This window comes from Podarcis liolepis (genome assembly GCF_965112155.1).
Source record: "Podarcis liolepis genome assembly, chromosome: 9".
In the NCBI taxonomy this organism is placed as follows: domain Eukaryota; kingdom Metazoa; phylum Chordata; class Lepidosauria; order Squamata; family Lacertidae; genus Podarcis; species Podarcis liolepis.
Window position 1 is genome coordinate 37,532,117 of NC_139564.1, and position 24,229 is coordinate 37,556,345.

Consider the following 24,229-nt stretch of genomic DNA (forward strand, 5'->3'; position numbering starts at 1 on the left):
TCTGCCCCCCCCCCCAAATTCTGGCTATGCCCATGAAGCAGAAGTGGGGAACCTCAGGCCTGGGAGCCAAATGTGGTGTTCCAGGCCTCTCTACTTGTCTCTTAAGATTCTTTCCAAGACACACTCCTCTTCAGGCCCCTGTATCTCCCACCAGTCTTGCTTCACATCCTTCCTGAGTGTTATTTGCCTTGCTGGGCTGTGATGGCACTTGTTTCCCTGGGCGGAGGATACAGAGAGGGCTATGTCTACTACAGAAAGGTAAAATTTACATGTATTTCTCCATCCACTTTTGCTTCCGGCCCTGCTCACCAGTGGCATACGGCCCCTGGAAGATTGTCCAGAAGGAAATGTGGCCCTCAGTCTGAAAAAACAAACAAACTCTGCTCCTGCCAGGAAGGCTTGCAGTGCAGAAGCTTAGAGGAATGCGTCTGACCAAATGGGGGCGCTCTGAGAAAGAACAGGAAAGAAGAAATCAGGGGAGAGATAACATGGAAAAGGGAGGGGCTTCTCTACTACCTTACCAATGACTGATCACGCTGCTCACTCATTGTCTTTTTTCGCACTAGGTCTAAATTTAAAACAAAAGCACAAGGAAGGTGCTGCAAAGCAGCAACAAGAAATTGTGCTGCTTTGCAATCCCCTGTCTGTGTTGGGAGAGGTGCTTGTTCCTTCCTCCTCTTATGGGCCTGATTGGCTGGGGTCATTCTACACCAATGTCCTACAGAGCAGCCAAATGATGTGTTTTGAGTTGTCCTCACAGAGGGGACAACTCAAAGGCAAGAGGGAACAAAAGGCAGAGCACTGAGTCTGGACACCCTGCAATGGAGGCAATTTCCATAAGGTTTCTAAAGTCTGCGGCCACCCAAGAGCATGCCACAGACACAGGGAAGATGTGTGTGCAGCAAAGCTTTCTTCTGTGCTGCTGAAAGAGAATCCAGGAGATCATTGTGAACTTGTGAAGTTCACTTGGTAAGTTCCGAGGCAGCACCAGCTATAATCCTAACGGACAAAATGCAAACCAGTTACTTGACACATGTACACCTGAGAATATATTTAATGTTCTTTACAGTATCTAGTTGGACAAATCCATCGCATTCATTCATTTTGATGGAAATGGAGGCACCAAGCAGTTAATTGGGGGTCACCTTGTAGAATAAGGTGCCAGTTAGGCAATGAATAACAAGACATTTTCTTTTGGAATTCTTTTAATGTGCTGCTGTATGTTGACAACTGTGGACATGAAAGATAACACACATTAAAACATGCATCTGATTATACTTGCCACGTGCTCCCCTATTAACGTTCCAAAATGAAATGCAAACTTTCATTGTGCTTCTCCTAATAAGTATCTTCTTAAACTCATTTATCAGCTTCAGAAGCTCTCCCATAGCTCTGCAGAATGGAAAACAAAGTGAAACGAAGTTAACTGATGTTCACATTTAGCTCCATTTACATCCCCTTTAATTCCTATACTGGACCACCTATCCTTCTGCCGTACAGACAAATATGTACAATATAAACAATGGAAGGCAGCAGAAATTTATAAAACTGAGAATATTCTTCCTAATAGTCATCCTATGTCCATGTCAGCCTTAAATGAAAAAAATGGAAATATACCACATACATGGATTCAGTTAATTCAGAAATCTCTGAATTCCAAAGGCTCAGTATCCAATATTTACAAATTACTAATAAGATAGGTTATGGTTCCTCCCAGGGCCTTAGGATATCCTGGGAGGGTGACCCTGAATGTCACATTGATTAACATGAATGGGATCAAATTTGGATAAATGCTTCACTAAAAACTAAATCATATAGGATTCAATAATCCACTCTAAAAAAATACTTAGGTGGTATTGGACTCCAGAACACCTTTTCAAAATCAATAAAATATCTCCCCACTAAGCTGACAAGGCTGTAATACTATTGGAACTTATATGCATATGTGGTGGGAATGTGAAGTTTTATATAGTTTTTGGATTAAGGATTTTACCACTATCTCTCAAATAACAGATAAATCACTAACACCAGATCTAGTCTTGGCCTTGCTTTCACAGAAAGCAACGCAAATTCCAGAGAATCTTATAAGACATTGGTCTTTTTTCATGAGCAGCAGCCAGAACATAAATAGCAAGTCAATGGAAATCTTGTTCATCTCCCATGGTTGATTATTGGTTTGGTATAGTCTGGGATATAGATCTCCCAGAGCGTCTCACATATAAAAGAAAAGTAACCAGGGGAGACTTCAAATCAGATCATTTTTATGCTATTTGGCCTAATTTCTGATATATGTCAATATAATAGAGATGGAGCATAGATCCCCAGAGGTTCAATTACGTTTGTGGAGATGATATATTTTAGTAGATTAGGATAAAGTGATTTCTCAATGCCTTGGACTGTGATGATAAAAGAAGCATTGCACGAATCTTTCATTTCCTTCTCCCTTCTAGTTTTCCTCCTGCCTCCTCTGTATCAGTATGCTTGATGTTGTTTGTATTTTGTCTTTATTTTAAAATTTAATAAAGTTTTTTTTAAAAAAAAGTTAACTGGTTAACGTTGAATTGTAAATGCATTTCTAATCTAGCTTTATTCATTCCATTAGGAATAAAGTATCTGGATAGGATAAATCAAAAATGCGTAATAAAAACATATCCACGATTGGGTTAAAACTATTTTTACTGACATCCATATAAGATGTAGAATTGACAGCATATACAGATGTGAACAGAATGGATATCTGGCATATAGTTAAAAAAATTACCAGATGACGTCTGAAGCAACAGTGGATCCAAGTACACGTTCAACATTTTCTTCTGTCTTGACACCTGAAACACACATCAGTACTTGAGATGCTTCACTTGCTACAGAGATTACAGGTGGACGTTTCACTCGCTGGAACAGAGTGCAGAGTGGCTCTACTTGAGACCTCTCCTAGTCCCAGGTCATCACTGCTTTCTACACATGCTACAAAGCCCTACGCAGGCATTGTTTCCTTGCATATAAACAGCCACAGGAAGGTCAGTGGAGGCACAATGCCCAGCCATGCCCCATGTTATCCCTGGGCCCCTTACAGGATGGGGGTCTGAAACAGAACTGCCTCCTAGATGGGAAGGCTCCCCACGACTTTGAAACACAGGTGCACAATCAGTGTTCTAAGTTGTGTGGGGAGCTTCCAAGAGTAGAGAAGACTCCTTGCTTCACACCCTCACTCTCAAACCCATGGAGGGCTGAATAATAGAGGCCTGAGGTGATGCACATCTCCACTCTTCCTCATGCAAGCCTATGCATTTGAGAAAACAGAAAGCAGTAAAAGTGATATTGTGACCAGTATAGCCAGGGAAAGTGGGGACCAATTATTCTGCAAACTTCCCCCTAGTTCATTAGGTGTTTCTGCTGCCATGTGCAGATTTTATCAGTGATTGTATTTAATCAGCATGCCAGCATCACTTACTCCCAGTGATACCTACCGTGCTAACATTGCATGCTCTGGCATCAACCACTTCTGGCGTCAACCATTTATACACAATGCCAAGCATGTGAAACATTGCACAGGGTAACGGTTCTTTCAAAACCACTCCCAGCATTGTTTTTAAATTAGGGATAACATTTCATGTGAACTGCAGGCATTGTGGTCAAATATTTTGTGCATTTTTTGACCCTAGGGTGGTTCATTAGCTGTAAAAAAAGCTTTAAGCAGTTAACACATCTACAATTTCGTCAGTTAATTGATTCATTTATCATTTAGATACCAACAGATCTGTCTACCATCAGACTTCCACTAAAGGTGACTTTAAGACATATTGAAGGAAACACAATATAACACTCCATTTAATAAACAATAAGTTTCTCCTTAAGAAGGAAAGCCCTCTTAGATATTTTCCTTTTAATTCCCTACTATAACAGCACTTTATTAAAGTGTCTTAAAAAATAAGCAAGCATTCAGCTTTGCCAATTAAATTTTGTGCTCACTGATTAAAATTGGTCCCTACAATTTAACCAGCCAAAGCTTTACTTGATTAATCCACCAGCTAAAGCTTGCAGCTCCGTTTCACAAACATGCTTTGGAATTTCCCAGTAGTTTCTTCCTATAAGTAAGATGTCAGTAATGACAGTAGCTTCTTAAAAACACACAGTGAACTGCCTTTCTCTGCTGAGCTATATCTCAGTGCTGTGGGCTCCATTTGGGATGTAGAACTGACTGGTCTTCTTTCATCTTAGACATAGAGTTACAGTCTCCCAACCCAAGCAACCTATTATAAGACATTTTATTTAGACATAAGAGAGACAGATATTCCAGGCAAGGAGTCTTCTACCACAACTGCATGGTTCAGAAGAGAACCCAGAGTTATTGAGATGACAGCCTTCTTAACTGAGAAATTGATATATAAAAATATATATAATTCCAAATTGACCACATTGTAGAGTGCCAGAGTTTGATTAGTGTTACAACTTTGATCTATGCACCACAGGGAGAAGTCTGATAGGTATTGCCATGGGACCTTAATTTTAGGATTAATCAAAGTGTTGGGTATTCATTGTACACTCACCATAAACTGAAACTTTCTGTGTATTGAAAATAACTCAGAGCTGACTTTCTGTAGCAGCCCATTTTGCTGAAACATCTGAAGCCCATGCAACATAGAAATATGTCATGCGTTCAAGTTATGCTAATCACAGTATTTAATATTATAATATGTTATTAATCCAGATGCACATACCATACACTAGCGTTCCCATCAGCCTCAGATGTTATGGCTAGTGGTCAGGGATGATGGGAGTTGTGGTCTGAAACATCTGGATGGCACTAGGTTGAAGAAGGCTGCTAGAGGCCCCATCTACATAATATCTAGTTTTAGCAAGGATCTCATTAGCAGCCCAGCAATTAGCTTTGAAATTTATGTACCCTTGGCTAATCGATATCAGTATTAGAGAAGCATCAAACCTTTTATATGGGAAGGAAAGTTATGCACAACTTCAGAGTTAATTGTGACACCTTCCAAAAAAGTATGGGCAGAGCTCCTTTGAAGCCTGTGGAGAAGTAGTAATTTAAAAAGCAAGGAAGAAGTAATTTATAAAGCAGCCTTCCTTTCCCTATTAGTTTTCCATTACCCCTTCATTTTTGTGAGTGACTTCTGGTGTATGCAGATAGAGTAAATAGGCAATAACAAATGATGGGAGTTAATGTTACAGAGCTGAACTATTTACATAAACTTAAGCAACAGTATTCAGTCAAATTGCTCCTTCCTGTACAATGCTGTAAAAATTTGACCCTTCCTCTCTGCCTCCTCAGTGGTTCAAGTTCCAGTTAACTCCCATTTCCCTGGCTTTCTGATGCCACTCCTTGGTCTTCTCACTAGCTTTGTTCAAAATTCTGTCACCTTTTGTTACTCAGGCCATGTGGTCTCTGTTAAATCCATTCACAGCTGGATCCAGCATGACTTTCTCATTCCTACCTTCAAAGCCCTCCGTTGCTTTACTCTTGCTTTACTCCAACTTCTTATTCTCAGATATCTGTGCCTGAAACATTCTCTTTACCAGCCTTCCCACCCAAAGGTTTCCTGGTCCCTTAAATGCCAGTGTTTTCACTCTTGCTACTCCCATTTGCTTGGAACTCCCCCACAGAAACCTAGGATTGTCACCAGTGGCGTAGCGTGGGTTGTCAGCACCCGGGGCAAGGCAAGTAATTTGCGCCCCCGAACCTGTGGATTTGCGCCCCCTAACCCTAACCCCCAGATGTTGCGCCCGGTGCGGCCGGCCCCCCCTGCACCCCCCACGCTACGCCACTGATTGTCACCTCTCTCTTTCCCTGAAAACTCCTCCTAAAAAAATGTATTTTCTGTGATGCCTTTGACACATCCTCATCTTTTACTGAAACAAAGCATACGAGTAATGGGCACATGTTCTTCCCTGTTTTAGCCTTCATCTCCCGTTTCCTCTCTTCTCACCCTATAAAGTGCCATGATACAGTCATAGACTCACAGAATCAAACAGTTGGAACAGACTACAAGGTCCATCTAGTCCAATCCTCTGCAATGCAAATATTTTACCCAACATGGGGCTTGAACCCACAACTCTGAGATTAAGAGCATTATGCTCTACCAATTGAGCTACCCCGGTTAACAATAGTATCTCTTTAATGTAGGTTTATTGCTAATTAATGGTTGATTGTTATGTGGCTTTAAGACATGGGTAGCCAACATGGAGGGACGCAGGTGGCACTGTGGGTTAAACCACAGAGCCTAGGACTTGCTGAGCAGAAGGCCGATGGTTCGAATCCCGGTGATGGGGTGAGCTCCCGTTGCTCGGGCCCAGCTCCTGCCAACCTAGCAGTTCAAAAGCACGTCAAAGTGCAAGTAGATAAATAGGTACCGCTCCAGCAGGAAGGTAAATGGTGTTTCAGTGTGCTGCTCTGGTTCGCCAGAAGCGGCTTAGTCATGCTGGCCACATGACCTGGAAGCTGTACGCTGGCTCCCTCGGCCAATAAAGCAAGATGAGCGCCGCAACTCCAGAGTCGGCCACGACTGGACCTAATGGACAGGTGTACCTTTACCTTTACTTAGCCAACATGGTGCCCTCCAGAGGTTGCTGAACTACAATGCCTTCATGTGCCCTGCTAGCAGGGGCTGATGGGAGTTGTAGTTCAACATCAAGAAGGCACAATGTTAGCTATCCCATGCTTTAAGATAACCAGCAGTTGAACACTGAACTATCACTTCTCTCCCTCCCCTGCTTCTTTGCCCACTATTTTTTTCCCCAGGTCCAACATTTCAACCCACTAGACAAATATAAAAACTGAAAATTCAAGAACTTTGAAAAATTTAACCCATTATGTATTTATGGTACTCTGGATATTCACAAAATTATATGCACAAGTTTCTCACACTGAAGCAGTTTCAAAGGAAATTAAACCAATAACTGAGCCAATTTTTATTCTGCTTGTTATGCTATATTTTAAATATTTGAGTATAGCACACATAAAATAAAACTCAGGTAGTATTGCTTAGACTTGCAAGATTTTCATGTTCATTTTCTGTAATTCCATTTGTTGCCGTCTGCACTATATTATTTGTTGACGTGTGAGTTATCACTTCAATAAGTGTAAGTGTAAACCATATACATGCTATTTCTATAGTAACATACATTTGATAAAATCTGACCAGGATCTGACAGGATATGCAGTCTCTTCGATTTGGCATATTTCAAATGACAAGAAACATTTCCATATTCTGCTCTGAAGTTTATTTGAATTTTCAAACAGTCATGCTTTTGCGGTTTAGCAAAACACAATAAAAATCACTGTGGGAAATTGCCACAATTAGACATGGGTATAACCTCTCTGAAGTTCTCCTAGCACAGTAGGGTTTTTGCACAGTTTCCATGTATCTCCATGGAGATGGTGCAGGAAAATCTCATGGAATAATTTTATTATCTGTTTTTAAGCAGTATTAACAGCAGAGTTACTAATTGCTGCAGATTTTAACTATTATGAGAAGTAAAGGTCTGGAAACAGTGGTGGTTTTATCTGGTACCTTTCTTAAGATCCAGATGAATGAATATGTAAAATTTGGCTACGCAAACCATTTTTATCTAGCACATTCCATTAAAAAGAGAGAGAGAGTATGCAGCAAACTGCATATAAGGGTTGTGTCAAAGTTTACAGAATAGGACCCTTGGTAGCTAGAATAACATTTCCACAACAAATCAAAGGTATTGTTCTCAACTTACATGAATATACAGTAGCCATTACCTTAAATTTAAGCCTCACAATGAGCGTCAAAACCACTGTGGAGATATGAAAACCATATTGTATCAGTGCAGTCTGCAGAGATTTTTTTCTTGCAGCTTTGCTGTGCTGAAATATATGTTGCACTTGAAAGCTAAAGGGATTACTTTTGAATAGTCATCACAAAGGTTGATTATATTCGTATATCATTTAGCTAGACCCTGCAGGCTATTATTCCATTAGCTGTGCTTGTCCACTCCTGCCCTGTCAAAAAGTTGATCATGTAATGTGAAAAGGCCAAACAGTGTGTTAAACTATGAGAAGTGCTTCAGAAAAGCACAAGAATACTCTATTTAAAAATAATTATAACCCTATTCAGGTAGCAGTCCTAAGTATATTTATTTAGAGACAAGCTACACGGAGCGACCGGGTTTATGACTGGGCTGGAGAGTCTAACAAAGATAAGTACCAGGCAAAGTATGAAAGAAGGATTACATGAGACCAGGGCTTTTCCCCCAGCCAGAACTCACCAGAACTCAGTTCCGGCACCTCTCAGGTGGGCACATTGCCATTATAAGAGAACAAAGGAGTTGTTCACGGTGAGTTCTGGCACCTCTTTTTCTAGAAAAATAGCACTTAATGAGACTGCTATACATAGTTCAGCAATCAGTTAAACAGTTCAAAAACACATATTAGCTGTCAAGGGTCTACAGAATTGCTGGATTTTTTAATCACCCTGTCAGCATTCCAGAATAGAACAATTTTAAGTCAGACCTTAGCTTGCCTTGGAGGCTTAGTTAGGGCACCAGGGCAGATTCAGTTTTGCAGCTCTCATTGGCTTTGTGTCTGTTGCTTAACACAAGCAGGTAGATTCAGCCTTTGAGCATCCTGTCCTTTCATCATTTCTCTCAACCCCTTGTCCCCCTGCTCCATTCTTCATTGTTCCCAAGGTTCTGCCTTGGAGTTCAAACCATGTTTAATGCCAGGCAGTGGAAGCTGGTGGCACTTTGACTTGGCAGGGCTGCAATTTCTAACTTTGTTGTTTTCCTCACAATAGGACTTGTACAGCAAAGCAAAACAAGTTTCTCCAAGTAGGAAACACTTCCTGCTGCTTCTCTTGATGGAGAGGTGTGGCCATCAAGGAAACAGCTCTGAGCATCCTCAGAATAGATATTTACGATTCAGATAGGTCTATTAGGTGTGCCCTTGCAATTTCCCTTAGTAAGGAAATGCCCTGGTTTGCCCTAATGGACCAACCTTCTCTGATGCCGGGTCCCTGGGGAGACACAGAACTGGGAACCTGCTTAGAATTTGTCCCCTGCATAAAAATGTCTAGGCACAGCTCTGATGTGGATCAGTAAGCTAGATCTTCTAGAGTTTAACAGACAAGCAGTCCTGTGTTTGGTGGGTACAGGGAACAAATAAGAAAACAGAACAAATGAAACGGAACAGTAATATTAAATAATAAATACCAGAAGGAAGCCATGCTAAATTTGTTGCAGCAAAAAACCCATGGTGTCTTGTGGGCACCTTGAAGACAAAGGCTTGGATCTTATGAGAATCTAACTTAAGAAAGTTCATGGAAGTCAAATATCCTCTTCCCCTGTAGCCAGCTGCTTCCCACCTCATAAACCTCTCAGGATGGTTGAACAATGTGAGATACATGGGATGTAATCCACTGGGAGCGGTCAAGTACAACATTACAGTGGTACCTCGGGTTACAAGCACTTCGGGTTACAGAGTCTGCTAACCTGGAAATAGTACCTCAGGTTAAGAACTTTACCTCAGGATGAGAACAGAAATCGCACAGCGGTGGCGCGGTGGCAGTGGGAGGCCCCATGAGCTAAAGTGGTACCTCAGGTTAAGAATGGTTTCAGGTTAAGAACGGACCTCCAGAATGAATTAAGTATGTAACCAGAGGTACCACTGTACCTGTTTTGCTAGAGTGGTCATGCAGGAGATGTTGGTCCAGTCAGCTGAACTTCCTGTTACACCTGGCTGGAGCATCCTTCCTTGCATGTGACTAGTAGGTGGGCGTGACCTTTCCAGACCTGGTAAAAGGCCAAGTCTTGCAGCCACCTCCCTCTTTTCAATCATCTTTTTTGTCCTGCAAACTTCCTGATTCACCTGGACTGTACTGCTGGCTGCCAGCCATCAGCCCCCCCCCCCCAGGTTATCTCCCATATGGGGTAAACCTGTTTGTACACGTTTGTAACTTTAAGCTTAAAGCCTGCCTTCGGGGATCACACTGTGCTCTGTCTGATTGTGAGTAAAACTACTTTTTGTTCCTTATGAATAAGACTGTGGTATCTTTATTCTTTTAGGAGGGATCAAAGGGGTCTTACCAGGAATAATAGAACATATCTCAATCTGGGCAAGCCAGATTGAATTGTCTATTGTCTTAAGAGGCTCACACAAGTCTGCAACCAGTTTTCTGCTGCGTAAGGGGGGAATGCTCTCTACTATATAAAGAAACTTGCTAGTGTGAGTTAGGAAGGATATTAATAATCAATATATTCTCTCCTGCCACCGTCAACATTCCCACAATATAGAGTACAGGGTGTTGCTGGGGGAGGGAAATCACCCCCACATCCTACCCTATATGGTTCGGAAGGACCACATGATCCTCCAGAGAGGTTTTTTGGGAGCATAGGAGGATACAGAGTATAGGAGGGACAGGAAAACGTCCTTTCATGAACCTCCTTAAGCCTTTCAGATTTATTGCTGCATAAACATTTTTTACTAGAGCCTACTGTCCAAAGAGAAATTCTAAAATAACCAACTACCATAGAGAATGATTCCTGTCACCACCAGGTATGTTAGGAGTCATTTGCAAATGAATACAAAACACATCTTTCATCTTCCATTCCCCTTTATATCACATTTTATATTACAAATTGTAATTTTTGTGCTGAACTTCCTTTGTGCTTAAAGTCGGTGCTGATTAGTTGGCACAGGAGAAGACAAAACAACTGCATTATCTTAGCTCACTTACTGTTCAGATATTTTAGCCCAATCTAGATAAAATAAAATACTAAATAGAAGACTCAGTGCTTCTTCCAGAAGACTTAAGGCAGAGAATTCCTCTGCTTTTATTATTCAAAGTTGTTTAATGTAGATTGTAAAGATGTTTTATTTGGGTCTCTTTGAAGCAATGTATTATACAGAGCCATGAACGAGTCTTTATGAGCACAAGTGGGAGTCCTAAATGAACAGCATTTGGAATGTTTGACTTTGAATAGGTAGGTTTATATGAGCAGAAGGCTTGATTGTTGGGGCCCAGTTTATGAATTAGAAGGAGGATTTATTTTATACACCTTGAAATGGGAAGTCAAATCTTTTGGGATCCCGGTAAGCACAATTTTTGAGCAGAGATAGAAAACCTAATGGAAATCTCTTCTTCTGCCACTATTATTATCTATTTATTGAAAACAGTTTCATTCAGACTTCTTCGTGAAACTATTGTGGCTGTCAGGGGCAACTCAACTTGAAGTTTGAACAGCTTTCTGGCTTTGAAAAGTAAAAAGGCATCAAAGGCTCCAGAATAGCGTATTCTTTCTAATTTGTGTAATGTGGTAAAATGTGTGCATGGATTTGTAACTAAGGAGGGAAGGTGTCTTTGCAAAATTCAGTTTAGGGGGAATTAAAAGGCAAAGCTCCCAGATAATCAAGACTTTTTATCTAGCATTAAATTGCTGAGTTATGTTTCTTAAGCAAAGATATGGAATGTATTTACACCTGATGAAGAACCATGGCTCAATGATATCCCTTTTCCATGCAGAAGGTGTAGATTCAATCCAACATCTTTAGGTAAGACTGGGAATGTGTCATCTGAAACCCTGGAGAGCTGCGGTCAGTATGTCAATATGGATCTGGACTGGCCAACGGTTTGGTTTGGTGGGAAGCAGCTTCCTCTGTTCCTATTACAATTATTTATATATCCTGCCTTCTAGAATGTGAATCCTTCCAAGGCAGCTTACAAATAACATAAATGCTCATTTTAAAACAAAACAAAATCAACATCTAGCAAGTCGTAAGTTCTTCCTCATGTTAGTTGGTTGTAGTTGACGCAGGAGTGGGAGAAGTACAGGCCGACTGGAACAGGCTGTGGTGACAGGTTTTTATATTAAAAAATCCACAACAAATTTATGAAGAATAAGGCTATTAGGCATGCTGACAGTGCACTATCTCCATCTGTCAGGGACTGGGCAGAGGAAGAATGGTGGAGACTGCCTCCCCAGCCTGACCCTTCCAGAGAAGAAGAAGACAGTTCAGAATCACAACAGGTGTTTGAGGGAGATCACAGCACAGAGGAAGATGAGGGGAAAAGTTGGGAAATAATGGGAGAGGAGGAGGGGGCAGAACCGGAGTAGCAGCTGGCTGACATGTTGTCAATAGAAAGCATTCCAGACCAACCATCTCTCAGAACCCGGCGAGCCTTAAAAATAGGAGAGCAAAGGGCTCAGAAGCAAAAGGCCCTCAGTGCCAGCCGTAGAAGGAATGAGGAAGTGGGAGAGAAGGGGAGGGGAGAATTACTCAGAGCAACGCCTTTATTCCGAGAGGCCACATTCCCAAGCCTCTCTCTGTGAATACTGAATAAAAGCCGATGGTAAGGACTTCCTCTTGTCTTGTCCATTCCTGCCAACCTGTTGTGGGGGTTGGTCCCTCTGCTGCCTGGCACCATCTTTCATGTCCCATAGGCATCTAGTTAGCAACTGTGAGGACAGGAAGCTGGACAAGATGGGCCTTTGCTCTGATCCAGTAGGGCTCTTCCTAGATTCCTGATCGGCATATTAGCAGTAGTGGTTCTTTTTGTGCGAGTGCAGATCAACAGAGATTTGTCTTTTCTGGAAATGTTTAAGGTTTATTCATTACAGAGGCCTCTTCTCACACCTGTCTGCTTCAGAAGGCCTGTGTCTTCGTTTGCTAATCAACAGTAACAAAATATTAGTAAGAATGGACAGTGTCAGCCTGAAGCTAGAAACTTTTGTTTTGGCAACTCTGACAATATTTTGCCTAGTTGCTTACCGACCGTGTGCCATCTGAGTTATTTAGAGATCACACCAAGTTTCCTCCTTGAAACTGGCTTTTCAAGATCTTAGCAAAAGGTATTTTATGAGGGTACTGAAACTGAAGCCAGCAAAGCAGAGAAAATTCAGGAATGCATCTGCAACAAAATGGGATGCCAGGGAGATTTTCTGTAAGGCTAGAGTTTTGCTTTAAAGCTTTTAAGGAGCATTAGCCTTGAGTGCATCCCTTCAGGGTAAGGAAGTGTGGGAAAAGCGGGTTGATGATTCTGATGCTTTCAGAGTACAGGTAGAGTTCCTGTCACTGAACCTTACAGAAGAGCTGGTTTTCCTGTAGGAAAACTCTTCAGAGAGAAAAAAGTCACCCTTTGAAGCCATTCAGTTGTTCCAGTGGTATCTGTGCATCTTTGCACAGGGTAAAATCATTTTCCTAGTAGTGGCAATTAGCTCTGTCTCTTAATATGGACAGGGAATATAGATGAATGTGCAAGCATCCATTTAGGGAGAGGAAAGAAAAAGCATTCCCTGCAAAACCTTTTCTTTTCTTTCTCTTCTTCTTCTTTTTCTTCTTCTAAGCCTATTCTGCAAGGAAAATAATGTCTGAGAGTTGTGGAATCAGCTAGTATGGAAATGGAGGGCATATCAATATATAAAGTGGTGGCCCAGAGCTAGTCACTGGGTTCATGACTGTATCCTTACCCCATAGTGCCATTTCATATTTTTTTTATAAGATATTTATTAAGATTTTCAGAAAACTTACAGAATAAAAGGAAAAAAGAAAAAAGAAAAATACAAAATACAAAATAAAAATAGTTTAAAAAAACAGTTCAATCTTTCTATCACATATTTTTCATTTGCTTATTTCCCGGACCTCCTCACACCTTCCTTTTCTGTATTCCAGTTCCAATTGTTAATTCAGCAAATCCCTCCCCTCTTCATTCACCTTAATCTTCAATTTTTAAATATTATAACATTATTATTTTTTACCTATTAATAACCATTTTCTCATATTCCCTTATAGCATTACAGCAAAAGACCACTCAGTTTCTATCCAACATCATTCTAACATTCATTAATTTTACAATGTTTCTGTAAATAATCTTTGAACTTTTTCCAATCTTCTTCCACCGACTCTTCTCCCTGGTCTCGGATTCTGCCAGTCATTTCTGCCAGTTCCATATAGTCCATCACCTTCATCTGCCATTCTTCCAGGGTGGGTAGATCTTGTGTCTTCCAGTACTTTGCGATGAGTATTCTTGCTGCTGTTGTGGCATACATAAAGAAAGTTCTATCCTTCTTTGGCACCAATTGGCTGACCATGCCCAGGAGAAAGGCCTCTGGTTTCTTCAGGAAGGTATATTTAAATACCTTTTTCATTTCATTATAAATCACCCATAGTGCCATTTCAGAAACTCAGTGCACAAGGGGACAGCAGGGTCATGTCCTGCAGCAATTGGAGTTTTTCTTTTTCTTTTCTGACTGTAGACTTTGGTTTTGTAGTTTCTCGTTTCTGTAGTTACGCATTCTGCATTAACAGCTTGCCCTCCTCTCATTTCAAGATGTTCTGCAACTCCAGGCATATGCAGGTGGGTTATATATTTCTATATTTATTTACAAGACTGCTTTAATTCTCCAGGTTTGTGGCACCAACCTATTGGTCTATTCGATTTGCAATACCCAGACAGATAAACAGTGCAAGCTTACACATCAGAGGTAGACCTGAGTAAGTTCAGTAGGACCTACTTCCAAAGAAGTGTGTACAGGATTGCAGCCAAGGAGTCCTACATGATGCACTGTGGTATACAGTGGTACCTTGGTTCTCAAACATAATCCATTCCGGGAGTCCATTTGACTTCCAAAATGTTCAAAAACCAATGCTCAGCTTCCGATTGGCACAGGCCAACAGCCAATAGTGAAACATTAGCCAACAGCCGCATCTAACGTTCAGCTTCTGAAAAAGGTTCGAAAACTAGAACACTTACTTCTGGGTTTTTGGCATTTGGGAGCCGAAACGTTTGAGTACCAAGGCGTTCGAGAACCAAGGTATATATAAACTGTAGGTACAGTCTCTTACACATTCGTGCCAGGAACCATTTGGGTCCACCCTAGCTCACAGTCAAAAGTGTGAGGTCTGCTCTGAATGGTGTTTCCCAAACCAGACTGCTTGAAGCTCACATATCCTAAAAGGCTGACAAATAAATTTAGTCCTGGACCTATATCCAAGGCACTGAATTACCAGTGACACCAGCTAAACAGGTTATTTTGCAAACAACACCTCCACACTTAAAATGAAGAGTGCTTCACTGCTCACAGATGTCTCTTTGCACTAAGTTCTGGTAACTGTTCTAGCTCACAACCAGATTTATGAGCCCTGCATTGTCTACAACATTTTCTTATACAAAGGCTATGCTTGGCAGGCATAAAGGAATATTATCTATACGTCATGCAAAACAGCTGCAGGATGATAGCAAGCTAGCAGGCTAGAAAAGGACCATATGACCAAAATCTGGTTTGGCGTAGCGAACTGCTTGCTACTATTCAGTTTAATTCTTAATCTTTGCTTCTCTATTTAATTTCTGCCTACTTTAGAGACCTGCTGTAATGCAGCAGTTTTAAAAAAATATCCACATGTACTCATGAGGCTCCCCAAAGACCACTAACTTGACACGTAGGCCATGACAGCTAAGCTTCGACTAGCAGGAAACCTAATCCAGGGTTTCCATCATGTCAGTTGTTGCCTTTATTTCATTACACTTTGACTCAGCTCCTAATGGATTCAGCTTCATAAAGTCTGTAAAAAGAGGAAAAGAAAGCAATTTATTCATGTTTCACGAGAGCTCACTGAAGACCAGAAATTTCTCTAAAAATGCAAATCATTTTGTGCCACGTAAGTGGGGCTGGGCAGCTAAAGCTCCTGGAGGAAGGTTCGTTCCCAGGGCTAATGTTTTTATACTCAGTGATAGAATAAATCGATTCCTTTATTATACCATCTCCTTTGCTCTCTTTATTTCCTAAAAGAACGTAATCCAAGGTACTAAAGAAACATTCTTCACCACTTGTTAATTTTGTTATTAATCCCCAATATCTCAAAAAATAAACACCACAAATACATGTAGAAAAAAAGATCAATATGGATCCCTGCAACATCAGGTTAGCAAAGGGAGATTTACTAGGAATCCAAGATGTAAAATACTGACGTGCAAAACTAATCCCTTACTTATGTAATAGGACTGTATATACGAGCACAACATAAACCAGGAAGAAACTATTACAGGAGAGACACGTTATACTTGTATTGCTTTAAAAACAACCTTTCAAGTTCTTATTTACAGAGAAAGTTGAAGTATTTAATGTCAGCCTATGCTGCATGTCAAAATACCAGTCACCCTTGCTAACATGCCACAGATAGGCTTTTAATAATACATGTAATAAAAATTACACTTATCAAGTATAAAGCAGGTCATAAAAATAAAGCAACATTCATAAAAGCCAGAAAATTATAAAGTATTGTTATCACTTGTCCCTACTGCTCAAGGGAGGGCCGCTTGAAATAAAATTCACATCTAACAGCAGTCATACCCAAAGTAGCTTGGTTATCAGTTCTTCCCAAGTTAAAACTCTCTTCCCCAGTTAACACACACACACACACACACACACACACACACACACTCAGGACTTTATGTGAAGTCTGCAAATTGGTCCTCACGTCCTTCACTCTGGAGTCTTTCAAAATAGAAATGGAGTCACATGGATTGTTGCCCCAACCTTTCCCGCCTTAACTATCAGCCCCAAAGGTGATCCTAAAGAGGTAGGTTTTACAGTGTTTCCTGGAGGTGCTTAGGCTTGGACTTGGGAGAGTCTGTAGTGGGAGGGAGTACTGTAAGTGAGCAACCACTATAAACACCCTTTTTGTGTCACTGCTTTATAAACATAGAAAAATAAGAAGTGCCTTGTTGGATCAGACAAAGACCAGAGGACAACCAGAGATGCAACAGCAGGAGGCAGCAATGCTTCTACCAGTTGCTGGAAACTACAGGAGGGGAGAGGGATTCGGGTGGCACTGTGAGTTAAACCACAGAGCCTAGGGCTTGCCGATCAGAAGTTCAAATCCCCATGATGGGGTGAGCTCCCTTTGCTTGGTTCCTGCTCCTGCCAACCTAGCAGTTCGAAAGCACATCAAAAGTGCAAGTAGATAAATAGGTTGGGAAGGTAAATGGCGTTTCCTTGCGTTGCTCTGGTTCGCCAGAAGCAGCTTAGTCATGCTGGCCACATGAATGATATTTATTGAAAGTTTTATAGACTTACAAAAAAAAAAAAAAAAAAAGAGAGAACAGAAAAAGAGAAAGAAAAAAACAAAGAAAAAAACAAATCACATCAAACAATACAAATTCAAAAAACAAAAATACACCACAAACACTAAAAAACAAATCCATCATTCTCAAGTCCTCAACTGTCATTACCTTCTTTCGTTGACCTCCTCCTCCTCCCTTTTTTTGTATCCTAGTTGTTAATTGCCGCAGCAAATCCTTTCCATATTTCATAATATTCTGCCATTACATTACCTTAATCTATTTTAATCTTATCTTACTATAAAAAACCTTAAATCTTAAAACTTAAATCTTATTTTTCCAACTTCTCATAACCATAATATTCTTACATAATTCTTTAAACATTTTTGCTAAAGCCAAGTAATTTCGTTCCAACATTTTTCTAACATTCATCAATTTAATAAAACAATCCTAGTAGTAAAAAAAGAAATAAAAACAATCCAATCTTCATCCAGCGTCCCTTCCTCCTGGTCCCGGGTTTTGTCAGTCCATCCCATCGATCTAGCGCATTAACCTGGTAACCTAGTATCCGAGGCCCTTAAATCTCTTCCATGTCCCTTCTGCGGCTCTTCTTCATTTTTATAACTGTATTTTCCTTTGTCTCCTACTCCTTTCACTCGTGGGAACTCCAGCTTAACAATACTTTTAACCCTTCTCAACAAATCAGCCCCTTTTCCATAGTCCACACTAAACTCCATGTGGTATTTAAGAACATATTTCAAAAACCCTCCAAAATTAAGAGCCCCCACAACCCCAAACATCTCACGAACCATTGCCAGACTTGAAAAGTCCAAACGTCCCTGCATAGGGGGGTCTATCCAACCCCCCATTTCCAAACCAAACCAAACTTTATCTTTCCAAATCTGGCTTTTTCCAAATTCATTTGTCAAATCCAAAAGCTCATGTTCCTGCTGGGCCACAACTCCCTCCGTCTCTGGCGCCCAAGATTCAGCAACATCCTCTTCCCTCATCTGTTCCGTCAGGGCACACTCCTGATTTAATTCCTGGGTGGGCTCCATATAATTTCCCACTGCCTGTTCAAAATTTCTGATCGCATCAGTCATCAAATCCGTCTTCTCATGTAGTTGTTCCAGTAGGGCATTTGTTTTAGAGAAAGCACACAGCAGAGCTTCCAAATACATTGTCCTGCAAGGGCAGAAGTCTATTCCCACGATTGTAATCTGTAACAGCTGCAAGCTCCCCGGAGTTGGTTACAGTTTCACAGTTTCCCTCTAGGGGGAAAACTTCTATTTGTTCTTTCTTTTAAAAACAAATCTAACAACAAAGTTTCCTTTTTCAGATATTTTGTCAATTTGTTCCTTTAAAAAGCGAAGGGGAACAATAGAATCAATGTTTCTCTTCTTATAGCTATCTGTCAAAAAACGTTTGTCTCTGGTCAATGAGCTTCAAAAAAAAAAAAAAAAAAGAACGTCAGTCCTGACACCCCGCTCCAGGATCAGGACGGTGGAAAGTTACTTTACTTTAGACTCACTTCTGCAGATTTAAACAGTCCGAAACCCCCCCCTCTTCCCCTGCTTCCGAAGGGGGTTCAACAATTTTAAATGATGAAAGTTAATCTTTTACAAACGATTTCCTGGGCTCTAGTTTGCCATGTCTTTGCTTTGATCTATCTACAAAGAAACGGAAGGCTGACTTCCTGTTTAGACCTTCAGTGCCAAATTGAGGTAAACTTTTAAGTCCAATTTTCCTTTCTGATCACAAGTCCTTATTTGTCCGAGTTTAAATACTCACAGGTGATTATTTTAGAAGCCAAATTGTCCCAGGAAAAAGGCAGCGCTCTCCGGCAACGGCTGTGCGGCTTCGCTCCATGGAAGAAGCAGTTGACTCTCAGCACCGAGCCACTTCCCCCTCTTCGCTCCGGAGCCTGTTAGTGGGTTCTTTTGCGGGTTGGGGGGGCGCTAAAGGTGCCCACCGAGTCCCATGATCACAGGCTTCATCCGCCTGTGATTTTTGAAAGGGTCCCCACTTCGCCGTAGCGGAAAAGACCCGTTTCGTGTGGAGCTAGTCCCTCCAGATCAGAGGGAATCCGCCATTGCCGATGGCGCCACCCCGGAAGAGTCATGCTGGCCACATGACCCAGAAGCTGAACGCCAGCTCCCTCAGCCAATAAACTGAGATGAGCGCCACAACCCCAGAGTCGTCCGCAACTGGACCTAATGGTCAGGGGTCCCTTTACCTTTTACAGGAGGGGAGAGTGCTCTTGTGCTATATTCCTCCTTGCTGGTTGACCACTGTGGGAAAAGGATACTGGACTAGATGGGCCCCTGGCCTGATCCAGCAGGCTCTTCTTAAGTTCTTAGGAGAAGCCCACAGGCAAGGCATGAGTGCAGTAGCACTATCCTGTTCATGAGCCCCAACAACTTCCTCAAAGGCATCCCGAGACGTGTTTCTTTTTGGGCAGGAATGGATGTTGTAGAATCATCTCATTAAACACTGTACAGAGATTTAGTCAGACAGGTATGCTTTGTGCATGCTCACGCCATTTATTCCTGACACTCCTCATTTCTAATCATGACTATATACATTTTCCTTCTCAGTAAGCCAACTGACAAGAGACTTATCTTTACACTTTTAATTTTTTAAAAAGAGTCATCCAACCACAAGATCTAGAAACCTATTCTTCAATATGAGGCTACTGCTTGGAGTTTCACACTTCTATCGCTTTTCAAATTTCAAGTGTGTGGTCTCCAGAATGGAGAGGATTACAAATAGGAAGAAGAACAGAGAGAGGTAGAGAAAAATAATAATATTGGATATGGCTGTAGAAGGGCCAGTCTGTCATCTTCAGAACTTTATGGAGTACAGTGGTGCCCCGCAAGACGAATGCCTCGCAAGACAAAAAACTCGCTAGACGAAAGGTTTTTTCATTCGCGATTTGCCTCGCAAGACGAATTCCCCTATGGGCTTGCTTCGCAAGACGAAAACGTCTTGCGACTTTGTTAAACCGTTTAAACCGTGCTTCACAAGACAAAAAATTCGCTAGATGGCAAAAATTGCGGAACGAATTAATTTCGTCTTGCGGGGCACCACTGTACTTCACATTCCACCCTTTGCCCAACTTTTGGAATCTGCTGAAGTTTTGATGTATAAAATATTTGTTTACGTAACACCTGCATTAGAGAGCTGAATTTTAATTCTACATTTGTTTCAGCTTTAACCAGGACATGTGATTTATATTTCATCATTAACATATTGTATCCAAGTTAAGTTCCGAATAATGTTCTGAGGAAATCCAAATGAAAAAGATTACTCAGGTATATTGCACTGACCTTATCTTTCAAATATCTATGACGTAATTTTTAAAACTGGCTACTATTTCAGAAGGGACGTGGGTGGAGCTGTGGGTTAAACCACAGAGCCTAGGACTTGCCGATCAGATGGTCGGCGGTTTGAATCCCCGCGACGGGGTGAGCTCCCGTTGCTCGGTCCCTGCTCCTGCCTACCTAACAGTTCAAAAGCACGTCAAAGTGCAAGTAGATAAATAGGTACCGCTCCGGTGGGAAGGTAAATGGCGTTTCTGTGTGCTGCTCTGGTTCGCCAGAAGCGGCTTAGTCATGCTGGCCACATGACCCGGAAGCTGTAAGCTGGCTCCCTCGGCCAATAAAGCGAGATGAGCGCCGCAACCCCAGAGTCGGTCACGACTGGACCTAATGGTCAGGGGTCCCTTTACCTTTACCTTACTATTTCAGAAGTTATTTTCCCATTGTACAAATATATGCAAGTTATCTTCCAAAGCAGACTTTGCTCACTGCATGCATAATCAGTGCCGAAATAAGAGCAGCATGAGGTGTTCATAGATTATATTATTTGAGCATGGGGGTGGGTCAAAGCTGCCTTGTATTCCTTTGGGCTGGATCTGGGGACTGGACTGCAGGAGATTTTAGTTGAGTATTACCCCTAAACAGGTTTTTTTTTAATACGTTCATGTCTGTTGCTCCCCTTTCACTTACTCTAACTTTGGTGTGGTGTAGTATACATAATTTAAATAACCAGAGAATGTCTCTGGGCTTGAAACCACCTGCTGGCTTATATTAGCTAATTAATGGTGATTTATCTGAGTTACTAATTTGAGTAGAGCTGACTGCCTTCAGGATTTTTTGTGAACGTTCTAAGGATTTTGATTATAAATATGCTTACTTGATGGGCACTCTACTTTAAATACTTTAAAAAATATTTGCCTGCCAGTAGAAAAGGGTTTTTTCATGCTAGTACAAATAAATTACCTTGCATTGTTTTCTATTTCAAATAATATATTCAGGTGGTTTGTTTATGTTGGTACACAATTTTATCTCTGTCTGGTTCCCTTTCATTCTCTTTCTCATATTAGGGATTATTTGCCTAGCTTCCAAACAGCGACCATTTGAAAAATAGTACTGATCTCATACCCAGAAAGCTTAATCATTTTCACAAAAACTAATATAGCAGATTCATTTTAGCCAAACTTCTTTATCATGCTGGCCTGATTCCCATGGCCTTAAAGTGTGGATTTAATGGTGGTACAATCTCTGAGGTAGAAATATAATAGAACCCTCTCAACCTATTGGATCTATGTAATTTCTCTTTTTCTCTTCTAGTCTCAGTGTCTCTTAAGGCAATCTGCTCTGAAGACAGCAAAGAAAGCTAGCCTTTCCTTTAACTGTGCTCCCATTGCTACTTATACTAAACAAAGAATCAAATCCCTAGATATGTTATCCAGTAGACATCTGTTAAATACACAATCCTAGAGGGGAGTTTACTCTATTAACAGGTTTATTCTTTTGCTCCACAGTTAAGAGAATCTATTTCTGTGTTTTACATTGGTTTCTAGTACTTTACTGCATTAGAATACATTGCTCATGCATTGATTACAGAATGTATTGGGGATGCATAAAATTCTGATATATATGTTTATAGTCAATGCCAAGTACATTAACAACAATAACAATAGCATCCTATATATTCCTGGCTGGAAGGAAGGATACAGTAGTGGAGAGAAATAGGTAAATGTAAAGGTAAGGCTAGAAAATGTGGAAGATGAATGAATAGGATAAAGCATGCATATACCACTTCATCAATACAGCAAATAGAAAGAATGTGGCATGGCTTTCCATAGACAAAGTAAGCAATGAATTGTGCTGCTATGTACTGCACCTCTTCCATATACCCTTCTGCCATTTCTACTGATTCTCATTTCCACTCTCTCTTGAGAATGTGGCTCTCTCTCAGGTGTTTGATTTTCTAAACCTTCCAATATTCTTTGATGTGGCACCCTCTGATCTTTGTTCATTACTGCTATAGATCCCTATCCGACCTCTCACCTATCACAGTTCCAAATTCACCCTCCTTCTCTATGGGCTGTAGATGCTGTGCCAGAAATGTTATTTACTCTTCCCGGATTAATGAGCTCCAGCTATTTCAACAGATTTTTATTGCAACCATGCAACTTCCATGCACACTTCAATAAGTCACATGCGCAGATCTCAGAATTGTTTTACAATTCTTTAAAGTTATACAAGTGAAAAATACTTTGCCATTCTTTATTATTTGAACCAAGGTGTAACCAATGTAACCATTCCCTGCTGCTCACCAACCAAACCTCAAACTCAAACCAAAACCTTATGGAACTAACTTTATGCTGATCATCGAAATCCAACTTGAACAGAATTGGTTACAGCAACCCATAAAAAAGTCAATATTTTCAAGATTATTTCGGGAAGTGGGGGCAAGTTCCCAACACTGGAGACTGGAAGATTTCAGGTAGGGAAATCTTAAAGTCTTAAAGCCAGCAGGGGGAAGCTCTGGCCTTCCAGTTGTTGGTGGGCAAGAACTTTCATAACTCCTCAGCACCAGCCATATTTGCTGGAACTGATGGAAACTGGAGTCCAACAACATGTGGAGGGCCACAGGTTGCCCATTCCTGCCTTAAAGGGACATAAAAGCTCACAGTCTTCTGCACAAAAACTTCATTATTCCTAATGTTCTCAATGGGACATATTGGAAAAAGTCTACCCATGTAGAAGAAGAGAAGAAGAGTTTGGATTTGATATCCCGCTTTATCACTACCCTAAGGAGTCTCACAGCGGCTAACATTCTCCTTTCCCTTCCTTCCCCACAACAAACACTGTGAGGTGAGTGAGGCTGAGAGACTTCAGAGAAGTGTGACTGGCCCAAGGTCACCCAGCAGCTGCATGTGGAGGAGCAGAGACGCGAACCCGGTTCACCAGATTACGAGTCTACCGCTCTTAACCACTACACCACACTGGCTCTCGGAAGGTTTATCAGAGGCTACATTTGGGAGCAGCATCTTTAGGTATTTGAGCAAGAAGACAGCCTCTACTGCAGCAGCACAATACAGATGAGAGAAATAGATTTTTGGTGCAATTTTCTGCACTAAAAACACCTGGCACTTTACAGAGTTGTCATCCAAAAGGAAAGCTCACTGAACTTAGCTGACTACTCCCTGAAGACCAGTTTGCATTTTATTTTACGTAAAGAGTGCTATAAAAATAAACTGCAGTGTTTTTTTGGGGGGGGGAGGGGGGCGTAATTCAAGAGATTTGCTGCTTCTACTATGGCACCATGGTCTCCTAAATTTTCTCACTGACACACTCGTGAAAGTCTGCAAATAATGATGGTGAAAATGCTTATACCCAGTCAATTCTGGTTTTCAATAATTTTAAGATTTACATCATCTGATCATTCTAGGAGCAAGCAGGATTCTATTTGGTAGGATATATGTACACTACTAAATTCAGCTTGCATTCTGCAAGCATATATGTATCCTTGGCGACAGCTGTAAAGCCTTGCCTCCCCCGTCTGAGGTGACTTCAAGTGACTGAGTCACTAACGGGGTGGAGAAATAAAAAAATAACTTTCACACATCTACTTTTACAAGATGGGGACAATGTTTGCCCACCTCCTGTGATGGAATTCAGGAGAACAACTGAACCCTACCCACTCCACCCCACCATCCAATAATGCAAAATAATCATTATAACAATAGTAATAATCCAGTACAAACATACCAATTACAACCACAACTGTATAAAAATCAGCAAAAGCCTGGGAGAATGGAAAAGTATTTCCTTGATGCCTGAAAGACAGAAGCTCAGGTGCAAGGCAAACCCCTCTGGGGATGGTATACCAGATGC

General features: G+C 41.1%; 1 protein-coding gene across 3 annotated transcripts in view; it reads right to left on the bottom strand.

Moving 5' to 3' along the window:
• Positions 1 to 1,187: 1,187 nt before the first annotated feature.
• Positions 1,188 to 24,229, bottom strand: part of TTC29 (tetratricopeptide repeat domain 29) — a 111,850-nt gene continuing 88,808 nt past the window's right edge. For all 3 annotated transcript variants that reach the window (XM_083520075.1, XM_083520074.1, XM_083520076.1), the window contains exons 12-13: positions 2,762 to 2,825; positions 1,188 to 1,392 (exon numbers count right to left, since the gene is read on the bottom strand). In XM_083520075.1, the coding sequence (XP_083376201.1) occupies position 1,392; positions 2,762 to 2,825 (65 nt within the window). In that variant the 3' untranslated portion in view covers positions 1,188 to 1,391. The remainder of the gene's footprint in view (positions 1,393 to 2,761; positions 2,826 to 24,229) is intronic.